Source organism: Nipponia nippon, unplaced genomic scaffold, assembly GCF_047370975.1.
Source record: "Nipponia nippon isolate SJK-2023a ecotype South Korea unplaced genomic scaffold, ASM4737097v1 scaffold_5, whole genome shotgun sequence".
Taxonomy (NCBI): Eukaryota; Metazoa; Chordata; class Aves; order Pelecaniformes; family Threskiornithidae; genus Nipponia; species Nipponia nippon.
Genome location: NW_028262369.1, coordinates 10,570,484 through 10,589,745, shown reverse-complemented (window position 1 = coordinate 10,589,745; position 19,262 = coordinate 10,570,484). Strand labels below are relative to the sequence as shown.

At 40.6% G+C, this 19,262-nt stretch overlaps 3 protein-coding genes across 7 annotated transcripts in view; 2 read left to right on the top strand and 1 right to left on the bottom strand.

Moving 5' to 3' along the window:
- Positions 1–132: 132 nt before the first annotated feature.
- EIF2AK1 (eukaryotic translation initiation factor 2 alpha kinase 1) lies at positions 133–18,429 on the bottom strand. Of its 5 annotated transcripts, none has more exons than XM_087730864.1 (16): positions 18,040–18,429; positions 17,043–17,201; positions 15,053–15,189; positions 14,271–14,302; positions 14,088–14,159; positions 13,716–13,815; positions 12,965–13,045; positions 12,461–12,558; positions 10,774–10,827; positions 9,684–10,053; positions 8,626–8,737; positions 6,893–6,999; positions 1,407–1,527; positions 1,216–1,295; positions 598–831; positions 133–335 (listed from the first exon to the last, which is right to left on the bottom strand). In XM_087730864.1, the coding sequence occupies exons 1-16, from the start codon at positions 18,338–18,340 to the stop codon at positions 213–215; spliced, it is 2,181 nt and encodes a 726-aa protein (XP_087586990.1). In that variant the 5' UTR covers positions 18,341–18,429; the 3' UTR covers positions 133–212. The 5 variants fall into 5 exon arrangements, with proteins under 5 accessions (XP_087586990.1, XP_087586992.1, XP_087586991.1 ...); XM_087730866.1 differs by having other exon boundaries at positions 17,679–18,160; XM_087730865.1 differs by lacking the exon at positions 14,088–14,159.
- ANKRD61 (ankyrin repeat domain 61) lies at positions 2,832–6,856 on the top strand. The gene is given in 3 exon segments (XM_087733189.1): positions 2,832–5,249; positions 5,251–5,487; positions 5,489–6,856. Coding segments are annotated over 3 exon segments (753 nt in total). The 5' UTR covers positions 2,832–5,072; the 3' UTR covers positions 5,828–6,856.
- USP42 (ubiquitin specific peptidase 42) overlaps positions 18,342–19,262 on the top strand; it is a 19,978-nt gene continuing 19,057 nt past the window's right edge. Inside the window, exon 1 of the mRNA XM_087730857.1 lies at positions 18,342–18,442. The gene's annotated coding sequence lies outside the window, so the exon portion shown is untranslated. The remainder of the gene's footprint in view (positions 18,443–19,262) is intronic.

The following is a 19,262-nucleotide window of genomic DNA, read 5'->3' as shown; positions in this document are numbered from 1 at the left end:
AACACAAATGCTTATTTACACAAGCTAAATTGTACTGAGGCTAAGTGCAACATAAATCCTTTCTGTTGACTGGAGACTTCTGAACTAAGACAAAAAGATGAATACCTTTAAAGAACAGACAGGAGAATATAATGCATTGAAATATTTTTATGTAAAAAAAAGAAACTTTTTATATAAACTTAGCATACAATAGAGGTTAAGTACAGGAAGAACTAAACAGGAGAACCTAGTCTCGTATGTTCATCTTGTTCTTCAGAAAGCAGTCTTATTCTCTCTCTCAGTTTCTCTATTTCTTCCTCTTGCTGTCTCACCTTCTGTTGTAGGTGAGAAATAACCTGAAAATGAGAGTCAGTTTACTCCATTTATAGACAGGCAAGGATAAAGCCTTATTAACCTATTTGAATTGTGTTTGCAATCCACTACAGACACGCTCTGCGGCACCACAGCTGTTTCGCGTATTTGATAGTACAACTTAATCCGCAAACAAAAAAGTGTGGCAAGGAAAGGGAAAATGACAAAAAGATTCTGCAGAGCTGATGAAAAGCTTCGAAAGCTTTTCTGACCTATAAAAATAGGCATAATATTGGCATAACTTACATGTTCTGTGCTGTGAAATAGTTCACTTTCACGAAGCTGAGCAGCAGTTGGTCTTTCTGTAGATCTCTGACTGGTGAGGAGTTTAACGTACTTGGCTTGAATGGGCCATTTTTTGTAGAAAGTGTGAGGAATTTGGCCATTCCTTAAATGTGTAAGAACTTGGCTTCTTTCCATTTCTGTTCCAAACGGTTGGAAGAGTTCTAGCAGGATAACACCCATGCTGTACATGTCTGACTGGTAATGGGGTGAAGAAAAAGTTCTGGGATAACTGGTATTTTAGTTACTTAGTAGATTTCTTTTTCTCATTAAAAATTCACAATATGAAAAAGTTTCACGACAATGAAGTTTCATGACGCTTTGAAAAGTATCATGACACTACTGAAGGAACAAATTCAGTTGTATATAGATTCCTCAAGATGATCTTAGAAACGCAAATAATGTTTTGCATTAGTAGCAAACTAGAAAGCAAAGTTGAAATCCATATTTCAACAAAACCGTTAGGAGTAACAGTAGGAGAAATATTTATGTATTTACCAAATATTATGTATTTACCTACTGAAAGGCTCGTTTTATTCCTATTATCAATCATGTGTTAACAGGAAAAAAAATACTCCCTACCTTGAAATCGTAGTGAGATCCCTGCAGTTGTTCTGGTGAGGCATAGAGGCAAGTCCCCACGCCTGAAGTATGCGTCAGGCCTTTAAAAAGGCAATTTAGACTTACTCAGCTAGTGTTACATTGTTACCATTTCACTTCAGAATTTAATGGTTTTAAGATCATAGAAACCCCACTAAGCTTTTTTCTCTTACCATTTATCCTTTCTGTCTTAAACCACTGGTCTGCATCATCCCAAAGAAGGTCTTTGCAGGCTAATCCAAAGTCCCCTATTTTTACATGATGATCTGATCCATGTAGGAAGATATTTCTGGGCTACAAAACAAGACAGTATAAAATATAAATATACCTACATAAAGAATTACAAAATTTCAGCTGTTTCAAAGTCTATAAAATCCAGTGTTTCACAGGTATAAGATAATAATTATTTAACACTCATTAGTGAGGGAGAAAAAAATAGTCATATGAAGGACCTAGAAAAAAGGAAGAAAAGCAAAACAGGAAAAACAAAGATTTAGTGGAAAGATAAAGTACTTTTTTTTTTTTTCCAGCAGAAAATGGGACATTTGCAGAACAGTAATATTAACAGGAACATGCAAGAGCAGACAGCAAATCAGACTAACTGATGTAGCAGGAAAGAGGACTAAATATCATCTTTGGGCTAAACATAATGTAAAACAAAATATACTTTTCTATATGGTAAGCACAGCTGCAACGTGCTACTTGGCTCTGGGAAGTTGCTATGAAAAAAAACAAAATTATAAGAGACTTTGAGTAGAGAGCACTGACCGGAAAAACTGAAATAGTTTTACCCATATATTTTGGCTTTAGGACCACTAAGGAGGAGAAATGCTAGCATTACGTATTGAGAAAAAAAGACATACTTGCCAGATAAAAGAAAATGTAATATGAAATTACAGGTTTTGCTTAGTCTATATCACAAGGTTTCTGAGCTTAGGTACATTTGGATGAGAAGTGAAAGCACTATTGCTTAGTACAGAGGTTTTTTTCTACTAAAAAGTAATTAGCACTAGCAAGAAAGCCAAGGCAACCAAAGCCTTTTTTTTCATTCTTAGACTGAATAATGTGGTAACTTTAAAGCTATTCTAGAACCAGACATCCTGCAACATCTCAAAGAACGACACTGTTCAAGTGCCTGATTCCAAATCTTCTATTTCTGATTACGGATTTTCATTACAAAAATGACAATTCCCTTGCCTACGAGTAACATAACCAAAGGAGGTTATGTTATAAAGTAGGCCTGCCTCTGTGTTGTCCTGTGGGCAGAGGAAACAAAATTCACACCATGAAGAGCTATATGAAGTCTAATGAAGATGGCAGTAGCACTGCTAAAGCTTCAGTAGCTGATCATCCCGTCAGTGAAACATGAGTGCTTGGCAGGACCCTTACACCTCATAGACCTGCTCTCCCTCCAGGTAACCATTTGATCAGGATTGTCATTTGTGATTAAAAATACTTTTAGATTAAGAAATCTTACATTTTTTAAAAAATTAACATAAGAGGGAAGTTGCCCACACAGATAGCTAGTTTAAAGACATAAAAGAAAGGATAGGGATAAATGGTCAGCTTTCACAGTGAAGGGTATCATCAACTGATTCTTGTATGAATCTGTCCTGAGAACTATGCTGAACAACGTAAATGGTAGAAAAGGGAGGGTGACTGGCGAGATGACAAAGTTTGCTGGCAGTACTACATTATTCAGAGAAATCAAGGTGAGGTCTGAATGCAAGGAACTGTGGAAGGGTCTTGCAGGAATTACAATGACAAAAGGAATTCAGTGCAAATAAACATGAAAATGTACATGAAGGGAAAAACAATCCCGATTTTAACTATGTAACAACTGCCTGAGTTGACTGTTACCGTTTAAGCATGGTAACAGGCACCTCTAAAAATGCTCAATAGCAGTCCATAAACCAAATTGGACATTACCAATTGGCGGGGGAAAGGGAGGTAAAGAAGAAAACACTGTGATACCGTATGAATTAATACACTGCCATCTTCAGCACCGTCTGCAGTTCTGAGACTCCTATCTCAAAAAGCACATAAGAAAACTGGAAAATTGTGCATAGATGGGTGACACGAATGCTGAAAATTTGGAATGGCTTCTATTCAAGGAATCACTAAATATAAAACAGAAGACAAACCGTTAAGTTTAAAACAGATCTATTAAATCACACGTGGAATGGGAAAAGTGAGTATGAAACACTATTCAGTATTTCTTCCAATAGATGAAATAGGTGATATCACATCAAATTATTGGTGGCAACTCAAAACTCAGGCCATTCATCTGCACTCATAGCACAGTTGAACTCTGTGGAGACATTGCTGCAGGATGGCTAATTAACACTCACATGAGTCAAATATCCATAAATGGCTATTAAGTACGATGCTACATATAGTTCAAGCCATCATATAAATTTGTTTCCCCCAAATGACAGTATACCTGACTTAATACAACATATGACGGAATCACATCTATTGATAATTTTCAATGTGAATTTTGTTTTACTCAATATAAACAGAAACCATAATCAGAAGTAGTATCTCCTGATTCAGACACACAACACTAATCATTGTTGAATATACTTCTTACGCTGCAAACAGCCCTGCAGAGAAGGACTTGGGGATACTCGTGGATGAAAAATTAGGTACGAGCTGGCAATGTGCTCTTGCAGCCCAGAAAGCCAATTGTCTCCTGGGCTGCATAAAAAGAAGCGTGGCCAGCGGGTCGAGGGAGGAGCTTCTCCCCTCTACTCCACTCTCATGAGACCCCACCTGGAGTACTGCGTCCAGCTCTGGAGCCCTCAGCACAGGAAAGACATGGACCTGTTGGAGCGAGTCCAGAGGAGGGCTACGAAAATGATCAGAGGTACAGAATACCTCTGCTATGAAGACAGGCTGAGAGAGTTGGGGTTTTTCAGCCTAGAAAACAGAAGGCTCCAGGGAGATCTTACTGTGGCCTTTCAATATATAATGAGGGCTTATAAAAAAAAGACAGAGAGAGACTTTTTACCAGGGGTAGTAGTGACAGGACAAGGGGCAATAGTTTTAAACTGAAAGAGGGTAGATTTGGATTGGATATAAAGATGACATTTTTTACAGTGATGGTGGTGAGACACTGACGGGCACAAGTTGCCCGGAGAGGTGGTAGACGCCCCATCCCTGGAAACCGTCAAGGTCAGGTTGGATGGGGCTCTGAGCAACCTGATCTAGTTCAAGATGTCAGGGGGGTTGGACTAGATGATATATAAAGGTCCCTTCCAACTCAAACCATTCTATGATTTTATAATCTAGAGGCCCAAGCACTGCCAGATGATGTCTGTATGTCCAGATGAGATGGAACTTCTGCTTGGTTACACTTCTGTGAGCTTCACTGGCCTGAAGCTGAACTATGATGACTCATTTCTCCTGCTATAAAACTAGGAAACAGAGGAACTGAAGGCATAACACCATCTTATGCACTCCTGCTGGGCACAAAGAAGCTGTGGTTAACAAATATAAGTTAATGACCAAGCTTCTGTTAGGTCATGGAACTCATAAAATTTGTTCTGACAACTGAAGTTTTGGGACCTGTTACTATGTTATGCCCTACCAGTCTAGAAGTTTTAGTCTAAGTAATTTTATCTTAATAAAAAGAAATTAAATTAAAACAATGTTTTATGTTACAGAAATAACAAGAGGCTACATAGCACTTCAACTTCTCTTACTAAATTTGCCTAGTACTTACAGCTGGGACATCCATTTCAGACAAATTTCAGAGAAATCAACCAACCTCACAGCATAATACAGAAAAGTGCCTCTGTATCTTGCAAAATGTAAAACATCAGATAAATCCTGAAATGAGTAATTACAAATATGACGGTCTTCTACATTTAGGCCAACAGTCTGATGATGCCCTTCTACCTATATCCATTCTTTTTGAGTATTATCTTAACTTAAAGGACACCGACAAGTCCGGCTGGACACCTCTTCATGTAGCTGCATGGTCATCACTAAATGCAGAGGTAACAGCAACTTTTAATCACCTCTGGAGCAAACATTAACTTTGGCAGTCCAACTTGTAGAAGAACTGCCCTTCCTGTTGCAGTGTGCACAGCATCATCTAAGGCAAGCAGAATTTTAGGTGTCAACACAGATTGCATCCATTTACTATTAAGTAATGGAGCCAGCGTAAATACCCAAGATCGTGAAGGACAAACAGCTATTCATGAGGCCTGCTCAGGTGGCAGAAAGGAAATAGTTGATCTCCTGTTAAGAGTACAAAGCAGACATGAACAGTTTAACAAGGGATGGGCAATCTCCACTCCTTTTATTTCTTCAACGCAGATCAAATTTAAAAGATACAGCACTGTTGAACAAGTTGCTAGGCTTCTCGTATCCACTGAAGCGAAGAGATAATCAAGGACACCCACACCCACCTAATGGACTCCTGTTTTCAGAATTTCAAATGCTGAAAGACTTTCTTATAACATTATCACAGAAATTACTGTCTCTGCAAGATATCTGCAAAATCACCATTAGAAGAATATATGGTGAAAACAACGAGCACTGGCTCAAAAACAGGCTCCCAGTAACTGTGTGGAATTCTTTATAATAAACTACCAGGAACTTCAGACACTAAGGCCACGATGATGCTAAACAGGAAAGCAAACTGAAAAACTGTTGACCCTGAAACAGTCGGCAGAAAAATTAAAATTAACCCAGAACAAAGACTGTGGGTTTTCAAGTAGTTCCAAGTTTCCACATGTGGAGTTTTAATAATCAAGACAATTTTTACACTAATTTCCTCATATAGCTACTGTATCAGATGCCGAGAACCTCTGTAGGAAGCAGACAGGAAAATACACGTTCACTTCCTTGCTATTCAAGTCGATCAGTTTAAGGGGGGGAGAGTGAGGGGAAGCAAGACATAGCTACCTATGCTTCACATTTAAGCCAGCCAGTAAGTCAAAACTATTCTTATGATTAGAGTTCCAAAAAAAACTTTACAGGAACATAAAAAGGGCATCCTATTCTAATCATTCAAAGCGTTATTTTTTTTGAAGTCTGCTCTTCGTTACTTTTAATAGGAATGAAAGCAAAACTTTTCATTCAGTCACTAACATCACCTACAATTTCAGTCCCTTAGAGGAGACAGCAACCATTTTGAAAGACAGCAATTATTTGCAACCAAGGGAATTTTTTTTAAAAAAAAAGCAAGTAACTATAACTTGAACATATTTTCAAAAGCTAACTGATATGCTGCTAGCAAACTGAGGTGTAGTCAAGGGACTCTGCTCATTTTTATAATTACCTAAAAGAATTTTTTTTTTAGGTAATTAGGTAATTTAGGTCCTACCCTGGTTAAGGGAAGACCAAGACAAAACAAAACCAATCTGACCATCCCTGTTTAGGACAAGAAAATGGCTTCACAAAGGAGAAAATATTCCCAGAGCTTAATCATAATTCACTTGTAAGTCAAGGCAATTGAGTACTATGCTTATAGTAAAGAAAATATGATACTGGTATAGAGGAGACAACGTATTTTTTCACATGTAACACAGCTAAATTCTTAAGAGCCCAGGTCATCTCAAATTTAACTATGAAGTTGCTTTCATTCTCCCATAATGTAAGGTATCTTTGTTGTCTTCAACCTCATGTAATAATTTGATGAACTTACTTTAATGTCTCGATGCATCACTCCCATGCTGTGGATATAGCATACTCCTTCCAATAATTCTTGAAAAATTTTCATTGTCCAGCGGACATCGACAAGATGGTATGGACCTTAAAACAATTTAAACCCTAAATTATTTCAGCTAATTTTACTGAGTTATTTAAGTTTATGGTGGTATGTCTTGTTGAATTCTGTTTGTTTATGATGTGGAAGAAGTTTTTAACAGAACGAGCATAGTTTAAAAATGGAAATTCCCATGCTGCCCCTAAGATAGTATTTTTGAAACAGCAAAAAGTCACTAACCTAAAAATTCCAAAAAGGAAACTTCAGGGGACATGAACATATGTCTGCCTGAAAAGATCCCTCCAAATCCCATCGGATAGGTATTTGATGATGAATTTAACAAACTCTTTACTTCCCTGTAAGTGCTGAATTAGAAAGAAAAATACAGTTCCAGATAAAAACCATACTAATTTACGTAATGACATGTTTTCTGAATTGATTTGCACCCTTCCTTTTTTGGATCTTAATCCTTCTGCTGTTGTGCTACCCTCTGAAATTCCCAAATCTCCTCTGGCTTTAGCTGTCCTAAATAAACTTACCATCTCATTATTTTTACCATTTCCCACATTATTATTTTATTAAACTACATTTGCCTTCCTACTCTAATGACCCTAAGATGTCTGTTGCCACTTCGAACACCCACCACTTACTCCTACTTGGGTTTCTGTTCCTTAATGTCTAACCTATGATAGCATTCACCTTTCCTCTCCTGCCGCCTGTGAAAATGTGTGAAAACGGTGTTTTGCAAGGTCAAATGCCCTAGTCATTCTGTCATTCCCTGACCAGGAATGTCATCTTTTATCTTATGAAAGCTAAAAGACTGTGATTACAGGAGAGATTAGTGGAAGTCAGCTGATAGTTAGCTGGTAAACCTGACTCCATGACTGAAGAGAACAACAGATTTCTCTTAATAGTGATTAAAACTAAGATTAAACATTAATCATACAGTTTATGTGTTACAATCTGTTAAGCATATGCTTTTTTTATACAACCACCCCAGAGAAAGGAACAAGTCTCTAATGGTTTAAGAGCATTAGACTTGTTCTTCCAAAGGTCAACAATTATTGAAGATGACTTGGCATCAGGGCGTGAGAACTCCTCTGGGCACTCAAGCAAAGTAAACGTTAGATTCTTTAGACCAATGACAAATTAGCCTGCGTAGGAGTTTTGATTGTTAAGAACAAACTTAAAAGCTTTTAAGTATGGTGTAACCTGTCTGGAACAAAAGATGTGTTTATATTTTCCACAGCAGATAAACTAGCCTGTGAAGAGCTCTATTTTGTAGTGGCAAGACTACTACCAAAGCAGAATTTCAATTATTTAAACAGCTTACTGAGAAAAAGCAGATTCTGTCAATAAAAAACTCTATTCCAAATAAGTAGTATCGCCCAGGCACAGATCTCTCCAGGTAACAACTATGCCTCAGGCATACATTCATTCTTTTTTGAAGAGTTGTCTACAACTCATGACCTTAAATCTCTTTTACCAACATCTATCATACAAAGATTCAATACTAGCTGCTATTAAGTGAATAAATAATCTAATGAAGAAAATCCACATTATAAGCTTCTGAAGTAAAACAAAAAATCAGGCAAGTGGACTTCCGATTAGGAAGAAAGAAATATTTGCCTTATAATGAATAAATAAATTTTTAAGACAGTGATGAATCTTACTGGAAGTTTCCTCTGTTCTCTCGTTGCATCTTTTATTACGGTCAACAATCCAATCCCACAAGGATATTTCACACAGTTGCATTTGTATATGAAGCATCAAACGATACTCCACCTAACAAAAAGATAATGGTCCATGACTTTGCCACTGTAATACGAACAGTATTTCCTTAGTTATTTTCTTTAAAGCTAACAAAAACAAAATTTGTTTATTAAACTAAAAAAACCAGTTAGATACCAAAATGACATCAAATACAGTATTACTAATCTACTGCATTCAAGAAGCAGATGCAACAACGCTATCTAGTTTGGCGTTGTTTTTTTTTGCTTGTTCCTCAAACTTTAACAATTGTTATATGGTAAAAGCTAACAAGACAGCCAGCTACATTCCTTAATATTCAAACTAGAGTTTAAAAGCTTCTAGACATACTGAACAGATGTTCATTCTGGCTTACAAAAATAATGTAAATTAATATAAAATAGCAAAAAAAATCAACCTCTTGATATGGAATTTTATGATTTATTAATATGAATATGTAACTTTGTACTCAGTTTCTGATAATGTACTACTTCATTTGATAACCTGGACAACTCAAGCAAACACCTTTAAAATGTTGGACATCTTGCAAGAGGGAACTCTGCTTCTCTCTTTTTCACATGTAATCCTCCACTGTATAGGCACCACAATACATACCTAGACACTTTAATCAATAATATCTGAATTAGCCATCATTATTGAATGCTGAAGATTTTCAAGTTTGATGATTTTTTTTTATGCAGGAGTAGTACTTTTTATTCATGTAGGTACTTTGAAAGGACCCAAGATGACTAACACACAGAAACTTTCTTGTATTCCGAGTTTTGCCAGCTCCTTTGGTCAGCTTCCTTGTAATGGTTTTACACACTTAAGTAAAAATTGGCTGTATTTTTGGCTCTAATTGCAGTCATTTCATTTTTTAAAATTTATCAGTATAAATCGGTCCTCTGTCTACCAAGCTCTACTTTACAAACATCATTAAATTAGACAGCAGTTAATTATATTTAAAGAGAACTGTATTTACCTCAAACTCTCCACAGAGAGCTACATCATTCTTGGAGCATTCTTCAGTGCAAGACTGACTTCCAGTGCTAGCATCTTGATCCAGACTAGAATGAGGTCTCCATGCTGAATGATTTTTCACATCAGTTGATCTACTGCTAACACTACTTACAGAGTCTTCTGGTAATTCTATGGATAATTCACATTTATTTGGTTTCATACGCTCTTTACTATTGCTGTTTGTAAAATCATTCCTTATGTCCATATTGTGCACTGATTCACTACCCAGATTTCTAAGACGGGTACTGTCACAGGACTTCTCTTCTTGTGAAGTAAGGTCAGCAAAGATAATTGAACTACCACTTCCCACACTCTGAATGTGACAGCAATCACTGAAAATAATAAAGTAAGGGAGAGAAATCAAGATATGTACACAGTTTTATGCCATCTATCTGTGATACACCACTCTGAAAACTTTTTTTTTTTTCCAACTGCAAACCGCATTCCAGAGTAAGAGTTCAGCTGCTTCCCCGTATAAAACTTTAGGGTTACATAACTGGCAGTGTAGGCTCCAGCCTAATACCTTTAATACCTTCCCCCAGCAGGGATTTCTGATGGCTGATCCAGACAGCTCATAGATACACACAGTCCTAGGTCACAGCATTCACTGGACACAAATATGATGCATCTCCATTCCTTTCAACTTAGGAAGTTACACTCTATTTCTCATAGGGCTCCATCTCCTTATTGAAAGGGCTAATCAACACTTCCGAGGAACAGGTGGCCTCATCACTTTAATAAGACTCCACAGTACTAATCAGTGTTGCTGACTGGCACAGAACTTTTGAGTATAAATTTGAAGCCCAGTATTACATTCAGGCACTCAGAAACTGAGAGATCCAAAGAAGGAAGAAGCATCCAGTAATATTCTTCAGCTTAAGCAACAAGAAGAGAAACAATGACAAGGATAATTAAGACTTTTTTTGGTTATAATTTGGAAGCAAAAAGCACTTGTGCAATACATGCCAAATGATGTACTCTTTTAACGTTATTTTAAAGAAGCCTTATGTTAAAGCCAAATAAATGTTATCATTGAGATTTATAATACTTACTTGCTACTCTCTTGCTCCAAAGATAATGGCTGCAACTCCATTATTGTTTTATCTATTGGATGAAAAGATAAACATGGTATTTTACAAAACAAAACATGCATATACTTACTATAAATTAACATTTAAGCTACAGCATCTTACTGAATTTAACTTCATTACCCTGTAGATACCTTTTTCTCTGTTTCTGCTGCTGTAAAAGGTGCTTGTTAGTCTACTAAGAAGCAACCCTAATATGTTTTTCATTTTTCTTTAAATGAAAAGAAAATACACATTGTACGAGGTCACTCAAAGGGTTGTACTGGGCTCCTTAGATATTCACCTAGATTTCAACTTTAAGAAGTTAGCCTGTTCATAATTAGGGCTTATAACGTATATGATAATACACGGTTAAAGAAGCAACTCCACAAGGCACCATCCTTTGCATCACCCTGCTGCTGTTTTGAAGACACTTGATATTTTGATTAATTTTCATTAAAATTGCATATTTATGTGAAAAAGCAGTTTGTTTTAGCACACAGAAGCAAATGCGAAACACCAATCTTGTAAGCCAAGGAAAACTATTAAGTACCACAGGACCTACCTACAGATCTAGTTATGTACTTACATCATCACCATTAAATACCTGTGAAGTACTCCTAGTGCTAAAAAGTTGCATCCTTCAAGATTCTCTGTATCATCGGTTTAAAAGTCTCATCTGTTTTACTATACTGTCAACTTCCTATGCATTATGCATTTTCTTTTGTGCTTACAGCTGACTGGGCATCAAGTCACTGACTTGGAAAGCAATAAAGTTATATAGAGCATAAGCAAACCTCCCACTAAGAGAGGATCAAAAGATTTAACTGCTAAAGGCATTCCAGAAAAGGACAAGAAAGAAAGGGACCCACGGATTAGGGTTACAAAGGGACCAAAGTGTGGGAAGAGCCAAGAACAGAGGAACTGAAGAGAAAAAAAGAGGGGCAGGGAAGAAGGTGTAAAATGAACATAAAAGTAGAAAAATTCCCAACAGTTACAGACAGTAGCTGATACACAAAAAAACAGATTGCTCTGTCACTGCAGAACTATGAAATGCAATTCATCAAATTTAAAAACTCTGCCATGGAAAGCAAAATAAGAGGGAATCTTTTTTTTTTTTTTTTTAAACACTAAAGTATTTATTTCCAGGTTCTTTCAGTTTTTCTAAAGTATTTTCCAGATAGGAAGAGAAGCATAGTGGGAGACTTATTCTAGATTTGCTACAACTCTGAGATTTCCAAACATGGTAGCAAATTTGTGGGTTTTTTTCTCCTATTCATCACTTTTCCCCCAATACCTGAAGTGGCTCATTCCCCAGTATTCATTCTTCTCCTTGTCAACTGACTACTTTTTACGTTTAAAGGTTTTCATTGAATTCCACTGAACCTCACACAACTTTAAAATTCTCCTCATATATTACCAGAAGTGAAGCTAATACTGCCACAGTTCCAAATTCATCATTAAGTAACAGGTAAGTTACGAGGCAAGAGATTGAAGTGCACAGAGAGACACAAAGACCTGGTGGTCACCTGTAGTTTGCTTTTTTTGGGTTGTTTTAAGGAGGGGAAAAAAATAGTTATTTTATCAGAGAAGTAACACTCTCCTGCAAATAATAGTACAGAGGTTATAAGCAGGATGCAAGCAAGAATTACACAAGACGCTGTACTTTCCTTTCGGGCGTACTGTTTGAACTTGTTCCATCCAAGCAGTGTGATAGCCTACAATATTAGGATGCTGCAGCCCAGCCAGCACTTTAACTTCTCGTAGCACCTAAAAAGACCAAAAAGAAACAGTGTGACTGCCATTTATTCTGAGTGCTTAGTAAGCCCAAAAGATAACAAAAAGTAACAGTTTCTGACAGAGAAAGAACAGATAAAATTATTACAGTAAAGGAGAAAAACTGGAAACTTTAAAACAAATTATGATTTTCATAGTTGCAGAGATGATCAAATTCAAGTTAATAATATGATTCTTTTAATGGATTTAAATACCTTTCATTTACTTTTTTCTACTAGGTATTGACAGGGTCAAATCTTCAGAAACTCAGGATGCATAAAAAAACGTTATTAACATTTTTGATGTTTTGGGAAATATTAACTGCATTGCTAAATTAAATCAGAATCAGCTAGAGCAGACAGAGTGTTAAAACAGAAATGAAACACAGGAAAAAGAATACCTTCATGCAATCTCTTCTTGTAGCCTTCTTAATGTTAATTTTTTTAATAGCATAGAACTGCCCATCTAACTTGTTTCTGACCTGAAAACAATTGCAATAGGACAAAATTAGATGTTAATGTGCTTAGATTAATGAATTATTAAATTCTTTAGAACCAACTATTTTCTAAAAATTAATTTCTGCACTCCATTCAGATAATCCCTCACCCGTATAAGAGAATGAAACTGGGATTAGGCCCCAGCTGTCTAAGATAAGGATACTCCACTTTTGCCTTCTTTCAGGACTGCGAACATATAATTCAATCTTTGTGAAATCTATAGCTTTACAGCTATCTTTCCATCAATAAAAAGTGCTGATAGGCCCTGATAACTGCTTAAAGAGGTTCTCAATAAATCTGTGAGACCACAGCTGTGATTTACATATGGCACATACCACGTGGAGAACCTTAAGCTGGCCATATGCTACAAGTATTTAACAGAATTCAACATTGGGTTGGACATTTTACATTCACATTAAGGCTGCTGTTTTTCAAGCAGCCACAACTGGAACATTGGGGTGAAATCACAACTGAGCATCTTTTGAAATGAAATGCCAACATCCTTCACATGCGCAGGTTTGCACCTGTTCTATTGGAAAATTAGTGGTTTTGTTTCTTCATTAGAAAAATAAACAAAACAGCCAAAACAGTAACTCTATTTTGTTTTTCTTTGAAATTTAAACTGATCACTTATAAATGGAAAGTAAAGAATACCTTGTATACTTTACCATATCCTCCTTTTCCTAGCCTTGCAACTTCATCAAATTCATTCAAATATCGTGAAGTCTGTGCTTCAGAGAGAACTTCTTTTTCCCTAATCAAAAGAGTTAAGCTGCATTAAACTAAACTACAACTTATAAGTAAGGTATTATACAGGCTACGGGTGTATGCAATCTAGAAATACTATTTACATTATGAAAAGAAGAAGAAAATATTTTGACATTATCACAGCGAATACTGAAAACCAGCAGACTGCAACAGCATGCACAGGTGCTACAAAAACCACACTGTGTTAACAGAAGTATTAAGATGATTTCTTTAAGTTTATGCCTACTAAATCTTGTTTTCCTCAATGGTGGCACTAACCGTGAGAGTTGTACTGAAGAAGGAATTTCCACCAGATCGTTTTGAGATTTTGGAGAAATTTTCACTTTTTTTCTATGTTTCAGAGCCAAAATATGAAATGCAGTATTAATTAAATTCAGAATAGAGCACAGAACTTCAGGGAGGGAGTTAGGTTTAATATTTCTAAATGCTTTGAATACATACCCAATTGCATGAGAATCTCCATTATCAAGTTCCTATAAAACAACAAAATCCAACATAAAAACATGCCATACAGAATAACAGGTCTACCATGCCACTGGCACGGACAGCTTAAGCAAAGTAGAGACTACAACTATGCTCTTAGAAGAAAATGCAGTTATTGATAGCCACGCACATTCTGCAGATTGCTTCACCAAATTAAAGTATTATTATCCCACCAGTAATCTGCTAACATCTCTGCTGGAGAGATTACTGCCCTTTTAGAGTTCTGCTGGCAAACAGGATAAAATGAGGGCTCTAAAATGTGCTTAAGACAAAATTAACTAGCTTAGTTCAAGCAGCGAGATAAGCAAACTGGTCTGATTCAGCCTGAAGCACATTACGCAGTATACAAATTATGCTCTCCACTAGTATAAATACAAGGGTGTTAACATAATCAACTGGAACAGTTAAAACTTGAAAATGGATGTCTGTCCATTGTTGAAAAAAGCTGTAGCGACACATAAAACACCTTGCCTGTGTTTATAAAGGTTTTTTTTTTTTACTTTTTCTTTATTATTCAATAAGCAACAAAATATTGCTGGCTTCAAAAGCTTTGGTTTGCACCTACAGAACCAGAACATGCCATCCCAAACAGCTAAGGTAGAATAGGAGTACCATTTTGTATAATTATTAAAAAGACCCAATCCAATATTATAAGAACCCCCAAACAAAAGCTTCTTTGGATGCAATGATGTGTTAATTCCTTAATGCAGAGGTTGCCAAAGAAATTTAACAAAGCTTACCCCATTAAGTATTTGTCGATTAGCTGCTTTCATTAGTTCAGTAATGGCTCTATTATGCTGCAGTCTTACAGTACTAAATTCATCACAGAAGGCAAAAGGGGAGAGCAACCCTGTTCTTGTGAAAGCCTGACGAAGTACTGCACAAAGGAACAGAGAAAGGTCACATTAAATAAAGCCTACCAATAAGACCATGTAAACAGTTGTTTTTTAAATTAGAAACTTTATTGGAAAGATAGTGCATCTGAAAAAAATGAACAGTCACTCCTACTCTAATGCCTTTTCCCATACTCTTAGCAATAAAAACTAATTAAATCCAAACTAGAGCTGCTCTGTGGGAATCCCTTTGCATAATAAAGTTATTTGCCATGCCCTTCATGGTCACAACTGCATCTCCTCTTCTTCCTTATCTCAGCAGAGGAATTATACAAACATCCACCCATTCACTGGCTCGTTACTCTTGGACTAATTTTGACCAGTGAAAAGAGAAATTCAAAGCATGTTCACAATTATGAGGACATGTTTATAATATAAAGTGGCAAGGTCAAGATTTTCTAATTCACATACAAACTCACACTTTTGTGCACATACTCATAGTAAAGAATGAAGTCACTCCCTTCCATCCCCCCCCAAAGCACCACATCTTTTTCAGTTGGAGTAAAACAATGCCGTGGCAGATAAGAACCTAACAAATGCTGGAGATGGGTGCAAGTGTGAGGATGCTACAAAAACATACTTAAAAGTTTTAGGAGTTCCAAGGTCTTAAAACAAACTTGCTCGTAAGGTTTTTGTTTGTTTGTTTGTTTTTTAAAGATGTTTGGTACTAGTATTTAAAAAATCAGCCTATTACTTTATCTTTTAAAGGAGACAGAATTTATTGAAAGCGAGCCTATAAGAAATCAGGAATTTTGCTACACAAGCCTTATGGACACAGCTACACACCCCAGAAAAGTGGGAAAAACCCACCTGTGCCAACAAGAATATACCAGCCAAAAGCACAAAATGGATAGGATTACTGCAATATGTTTTTCTTTTATTCATCAGGTTTATTCCACTTGGGAAACTGGCTTAAACTATACCAATGGAGGAACGTCATTTTCCATATAAGTACACCGGGAAGCCAAGCAGCTACATATTTTGAAAGATGCTCAGGTTGGGTTTTTTTTTCTGTTCCTCTCCCAAAAGGAGGAAATTTGTTTGGTTTTTTTTTCCCCTGACATTTTTGGTTTTGATAGAGATAATAGTAAGACCCAGGGCCAAACATCTACATCAGACTTCAAGAACAAAAAAGTGACAGTTATCTGCACTGTTGTTACTGGATGCTATAAATGGCTTCAATTTTAAGTACGAGCAATATATTAGATTTTATTTCCTACAATCATGTATAATAAGGAGAAAAATCTTGGAGATTGTTTCTCAAATGCATTAAGTATGTGCCTAAATGAACAAAATACCTAAGATAAGTCACATACCAAAAAGATAGATTTCAAAAGAAACATTTCACACCTAAAAATGCGAGGTCCTTGAATTATATCAAAGGACTTTAGGGGAAAATAAAGGACTTACAGAGTTATTTACTGATTTTCACAGACCATAATTTTGAAAGATTTAGTGAAGACTATGCTACAGCTATTTCTTGATAGACATTTTTATTAAATTCCTCTTCTATCTGTGTTTTTAGATCAGATTTAACAGTTAGATAGTTTACCCTGCTACCCTTCTCATGATGCAACTCACACGATTTAGCTGGAAGAGAACTGTCTGATCCTTGCATCTACAACAATATTCTGTTACTGTTTTCAAAAATAAGGCAGGTCCTCATCCCCAATTAAGTTGATTCAGGGTATTCATCCTCTTCTCAGAATTACTCTTGTCCCAGTGGGATGAGACCTACAGCTTTGTATTGATATTACACTGTAATTCTGCACAGAAGAATCTGGTATATATTGCAGTAAGGCAGTTTAAGAGACAGGAAAGAACTACTCTTACTAACTTCGGAACAAACACCTCGAATGAACGGGGTTGTGTGTGTACATGTGGCAGAGATGCTCCAGCAGCGACACAAGCAGAAGCTGGTTTTGGATGGTCGAAGTGAAATTCACAAACTTTTGCGACCCGTTTGCAACTCGTAGCTCCGCCGGCACATCCGATTCTGGAAAAGAACAGTCAGACGAATGAACGCAGGTCTCAGTATATGCCCCTTTACCAAAAGATCAAAACCACAGACGAACCCACACAGCTTCAACACAACCCCGGCTCACAAAAAGGCACCACACGAGCTGCCACTGAGCGAGAAGCTCACGACACTAATTGGGAACTTAATTATAATGAATTTTTATAAGTGCATGTAAAAAGAAGCTAACCGGAGAGGACGAGGCTCTCCCCGAGGCAGGGGGAGCTCCCACAGCCGCCGCCGGGCAGGGCGCGCTGCCAAGGGCCTGCCCGCTCTTGCATCACCCCCAGCGGCTGCCGCCTCCTCCAGGCCCCGGGGAAGGAAGGGAAGGAGGACGGCGGCGGGTTCTACCCTCCTTCCCACCCTGCCGACCGGGGGGAGCCGGGCGCCCCGCCGCCACCCAGCTCCCCCACACCTCCCGCAGAGGACAGGGTTGCCCCGGCGGGCCCCGCTCACCGTCAAAGCGCGGCTCCGGGCTCTCCTCAGGAAACTCGATGGCGGGCGGCGCCGCGCCGGGGCCCGCGGCCCTCGGCGGGAAACCGCCCCGCCACATGCCGGGCGCTGGCGTCCCGGCCTTCGCTCCGGCCGGCGGGGCCTGCCCGCCTCCCTGTGGGCGGCCCCGGGGGCCGGGCCAGCGTTTATGGCCGCTCTTTGAGCGCAGAGCAATAAAACATTAACTGCAGGAATAAACCGGGGAGGGGTAAATAAGGCAGAGACGGGCGGGAAGGCTACGGCCGAGGAAGGGGCTCGTACCGAAGCTTCGCGGTGGGGAGCTGAGGCGTCCCCGCAGGCAGCAGGGCCGGCAGAGACCCCTTACCTCCGCGCGGGGCTGCGCCGCCCCGCATCGCCCGGCGGGGCCGTCCGGCCCGCGCCGCCCCCTCAGCCCCGCGGGAGCCCCCTCGCCGCGGCGTCCTCGGCCCCCTCGCCCTGACCGGGGGTCGCCGAGCCCCCTCTAGCGGCTCCCGGCAGCGGCACAGGGGCGGTGCTGGTCCCCGTGTGACCCGGAGGAGCTCGCTTCTCCCCCCCGCCGCCGCCGCCGCCGCCTCCTTTCCTCCCCCCGCCCGCTTGCCCGGCCGGCGCCGGGCCCCGGATGCAAGAGGCCGGCGGAGGGACGTCATTGTTCCCCGACGGGCTGTAACAGTAGGCGGAGCGGGCCGGGCTGAGGCGGGGGCTGCGGCGAGGGGGACCCGGCAGCGCCGAGTCAAGCGGGGCCGAGCCAGGTAATGGGGCCGGGGGGGAGAGTCGGGCCTGGCGGCGGCCTGGCACAGCCCGGCAGCGCCGCGTGCGTCTCCCTGCCTGGAAATCAATGGGCCGGGGGGGAGGGGCCGGCCCGGGAAAGGGAAGGGAAAGCGACCGGCGGGAGCAGCCGGCTCAGCCCAGCCCAGCCCAGCCCAGCCCGCCGGGACGCCGGCCGGGCACTCGGCCGCTGCCCTCCTGGCTGGCGGGCAGCCGGAGGGGGTGGGACCCCCGGGCGGGGCGGGGCGCCGTCCCCAGCACGCGGCGGAGGGACCCAGCCCCGCCGCCGCCACCACCCCCTGGGCCGGCGGGACCGGCCCCCTCCCGGCGCGATGCCTCCGCTCCGCGCCCGCCGCCTCCGTCAGGCGCCGGGGTCCCGCCGGCGCCCGCCCGCCGCCTGCCTCTCTCTCCTCCTCCTCCTCCTCCTGCCGGCGCGGGGACTCGGCGCGGCTTCCCCGCGTCCCGCTGCCGGCGGGAGGGCGGCCGGGATCCCCTTGCCCGGAGTCCCGCGGCGTTGTTCCCCGCCCGGCGCGGCGGCGGCTCCCCGCGGGGCCTGCCGCCTCCCGCTCGGAGGGTCCGGGTTCGATTCCTCTCCCCTTCCCGCCGCCCCCCCACCCCCCCGCCCCGGCGCCGGCTCCCCCCGCCCCCCCCGCCGCGTTGCCATGGGCACGGAGTCGCCGTTGGGCGATGCCTGCCGCGGTCCTGCCTCCGGACGGGCGGTGAGGCGCGGGCGCGGGCCCGGAAAGGTGAAGACGGGGCGGGGAGGGCGGGCGCTGAGGCGGCGCGGCGCTGGGCCTGCCCCCG

What these genes read in the sequence shown, in the direction of transcription:
- EIF2AK1 (XM_087730864.1), bottom strand. Translation starts at nt 18,340, where the DNA reads ATGACGTCCCTCCGCCGGCCTCTTGCATCCGGGGCCCGGCGCCGGCCG. An exon ending in GAGAACAGAGGAAACTTCCA is followed by an intron (nt 7,000 to 8,625) that starts GTAAGATTCATC and finishes AATTGTTTTAAG; the next exon opens with GTCCATACCATCTTGTCGAT. An exon ending in TATTTCACAGCACAGAACAT is followed by an intron (nt 336 to 597) that starts GTAAGTTATGCC and finishes TCTCATTTTCAG; the next exon opens with GTTATTTCTCACCTACAACA.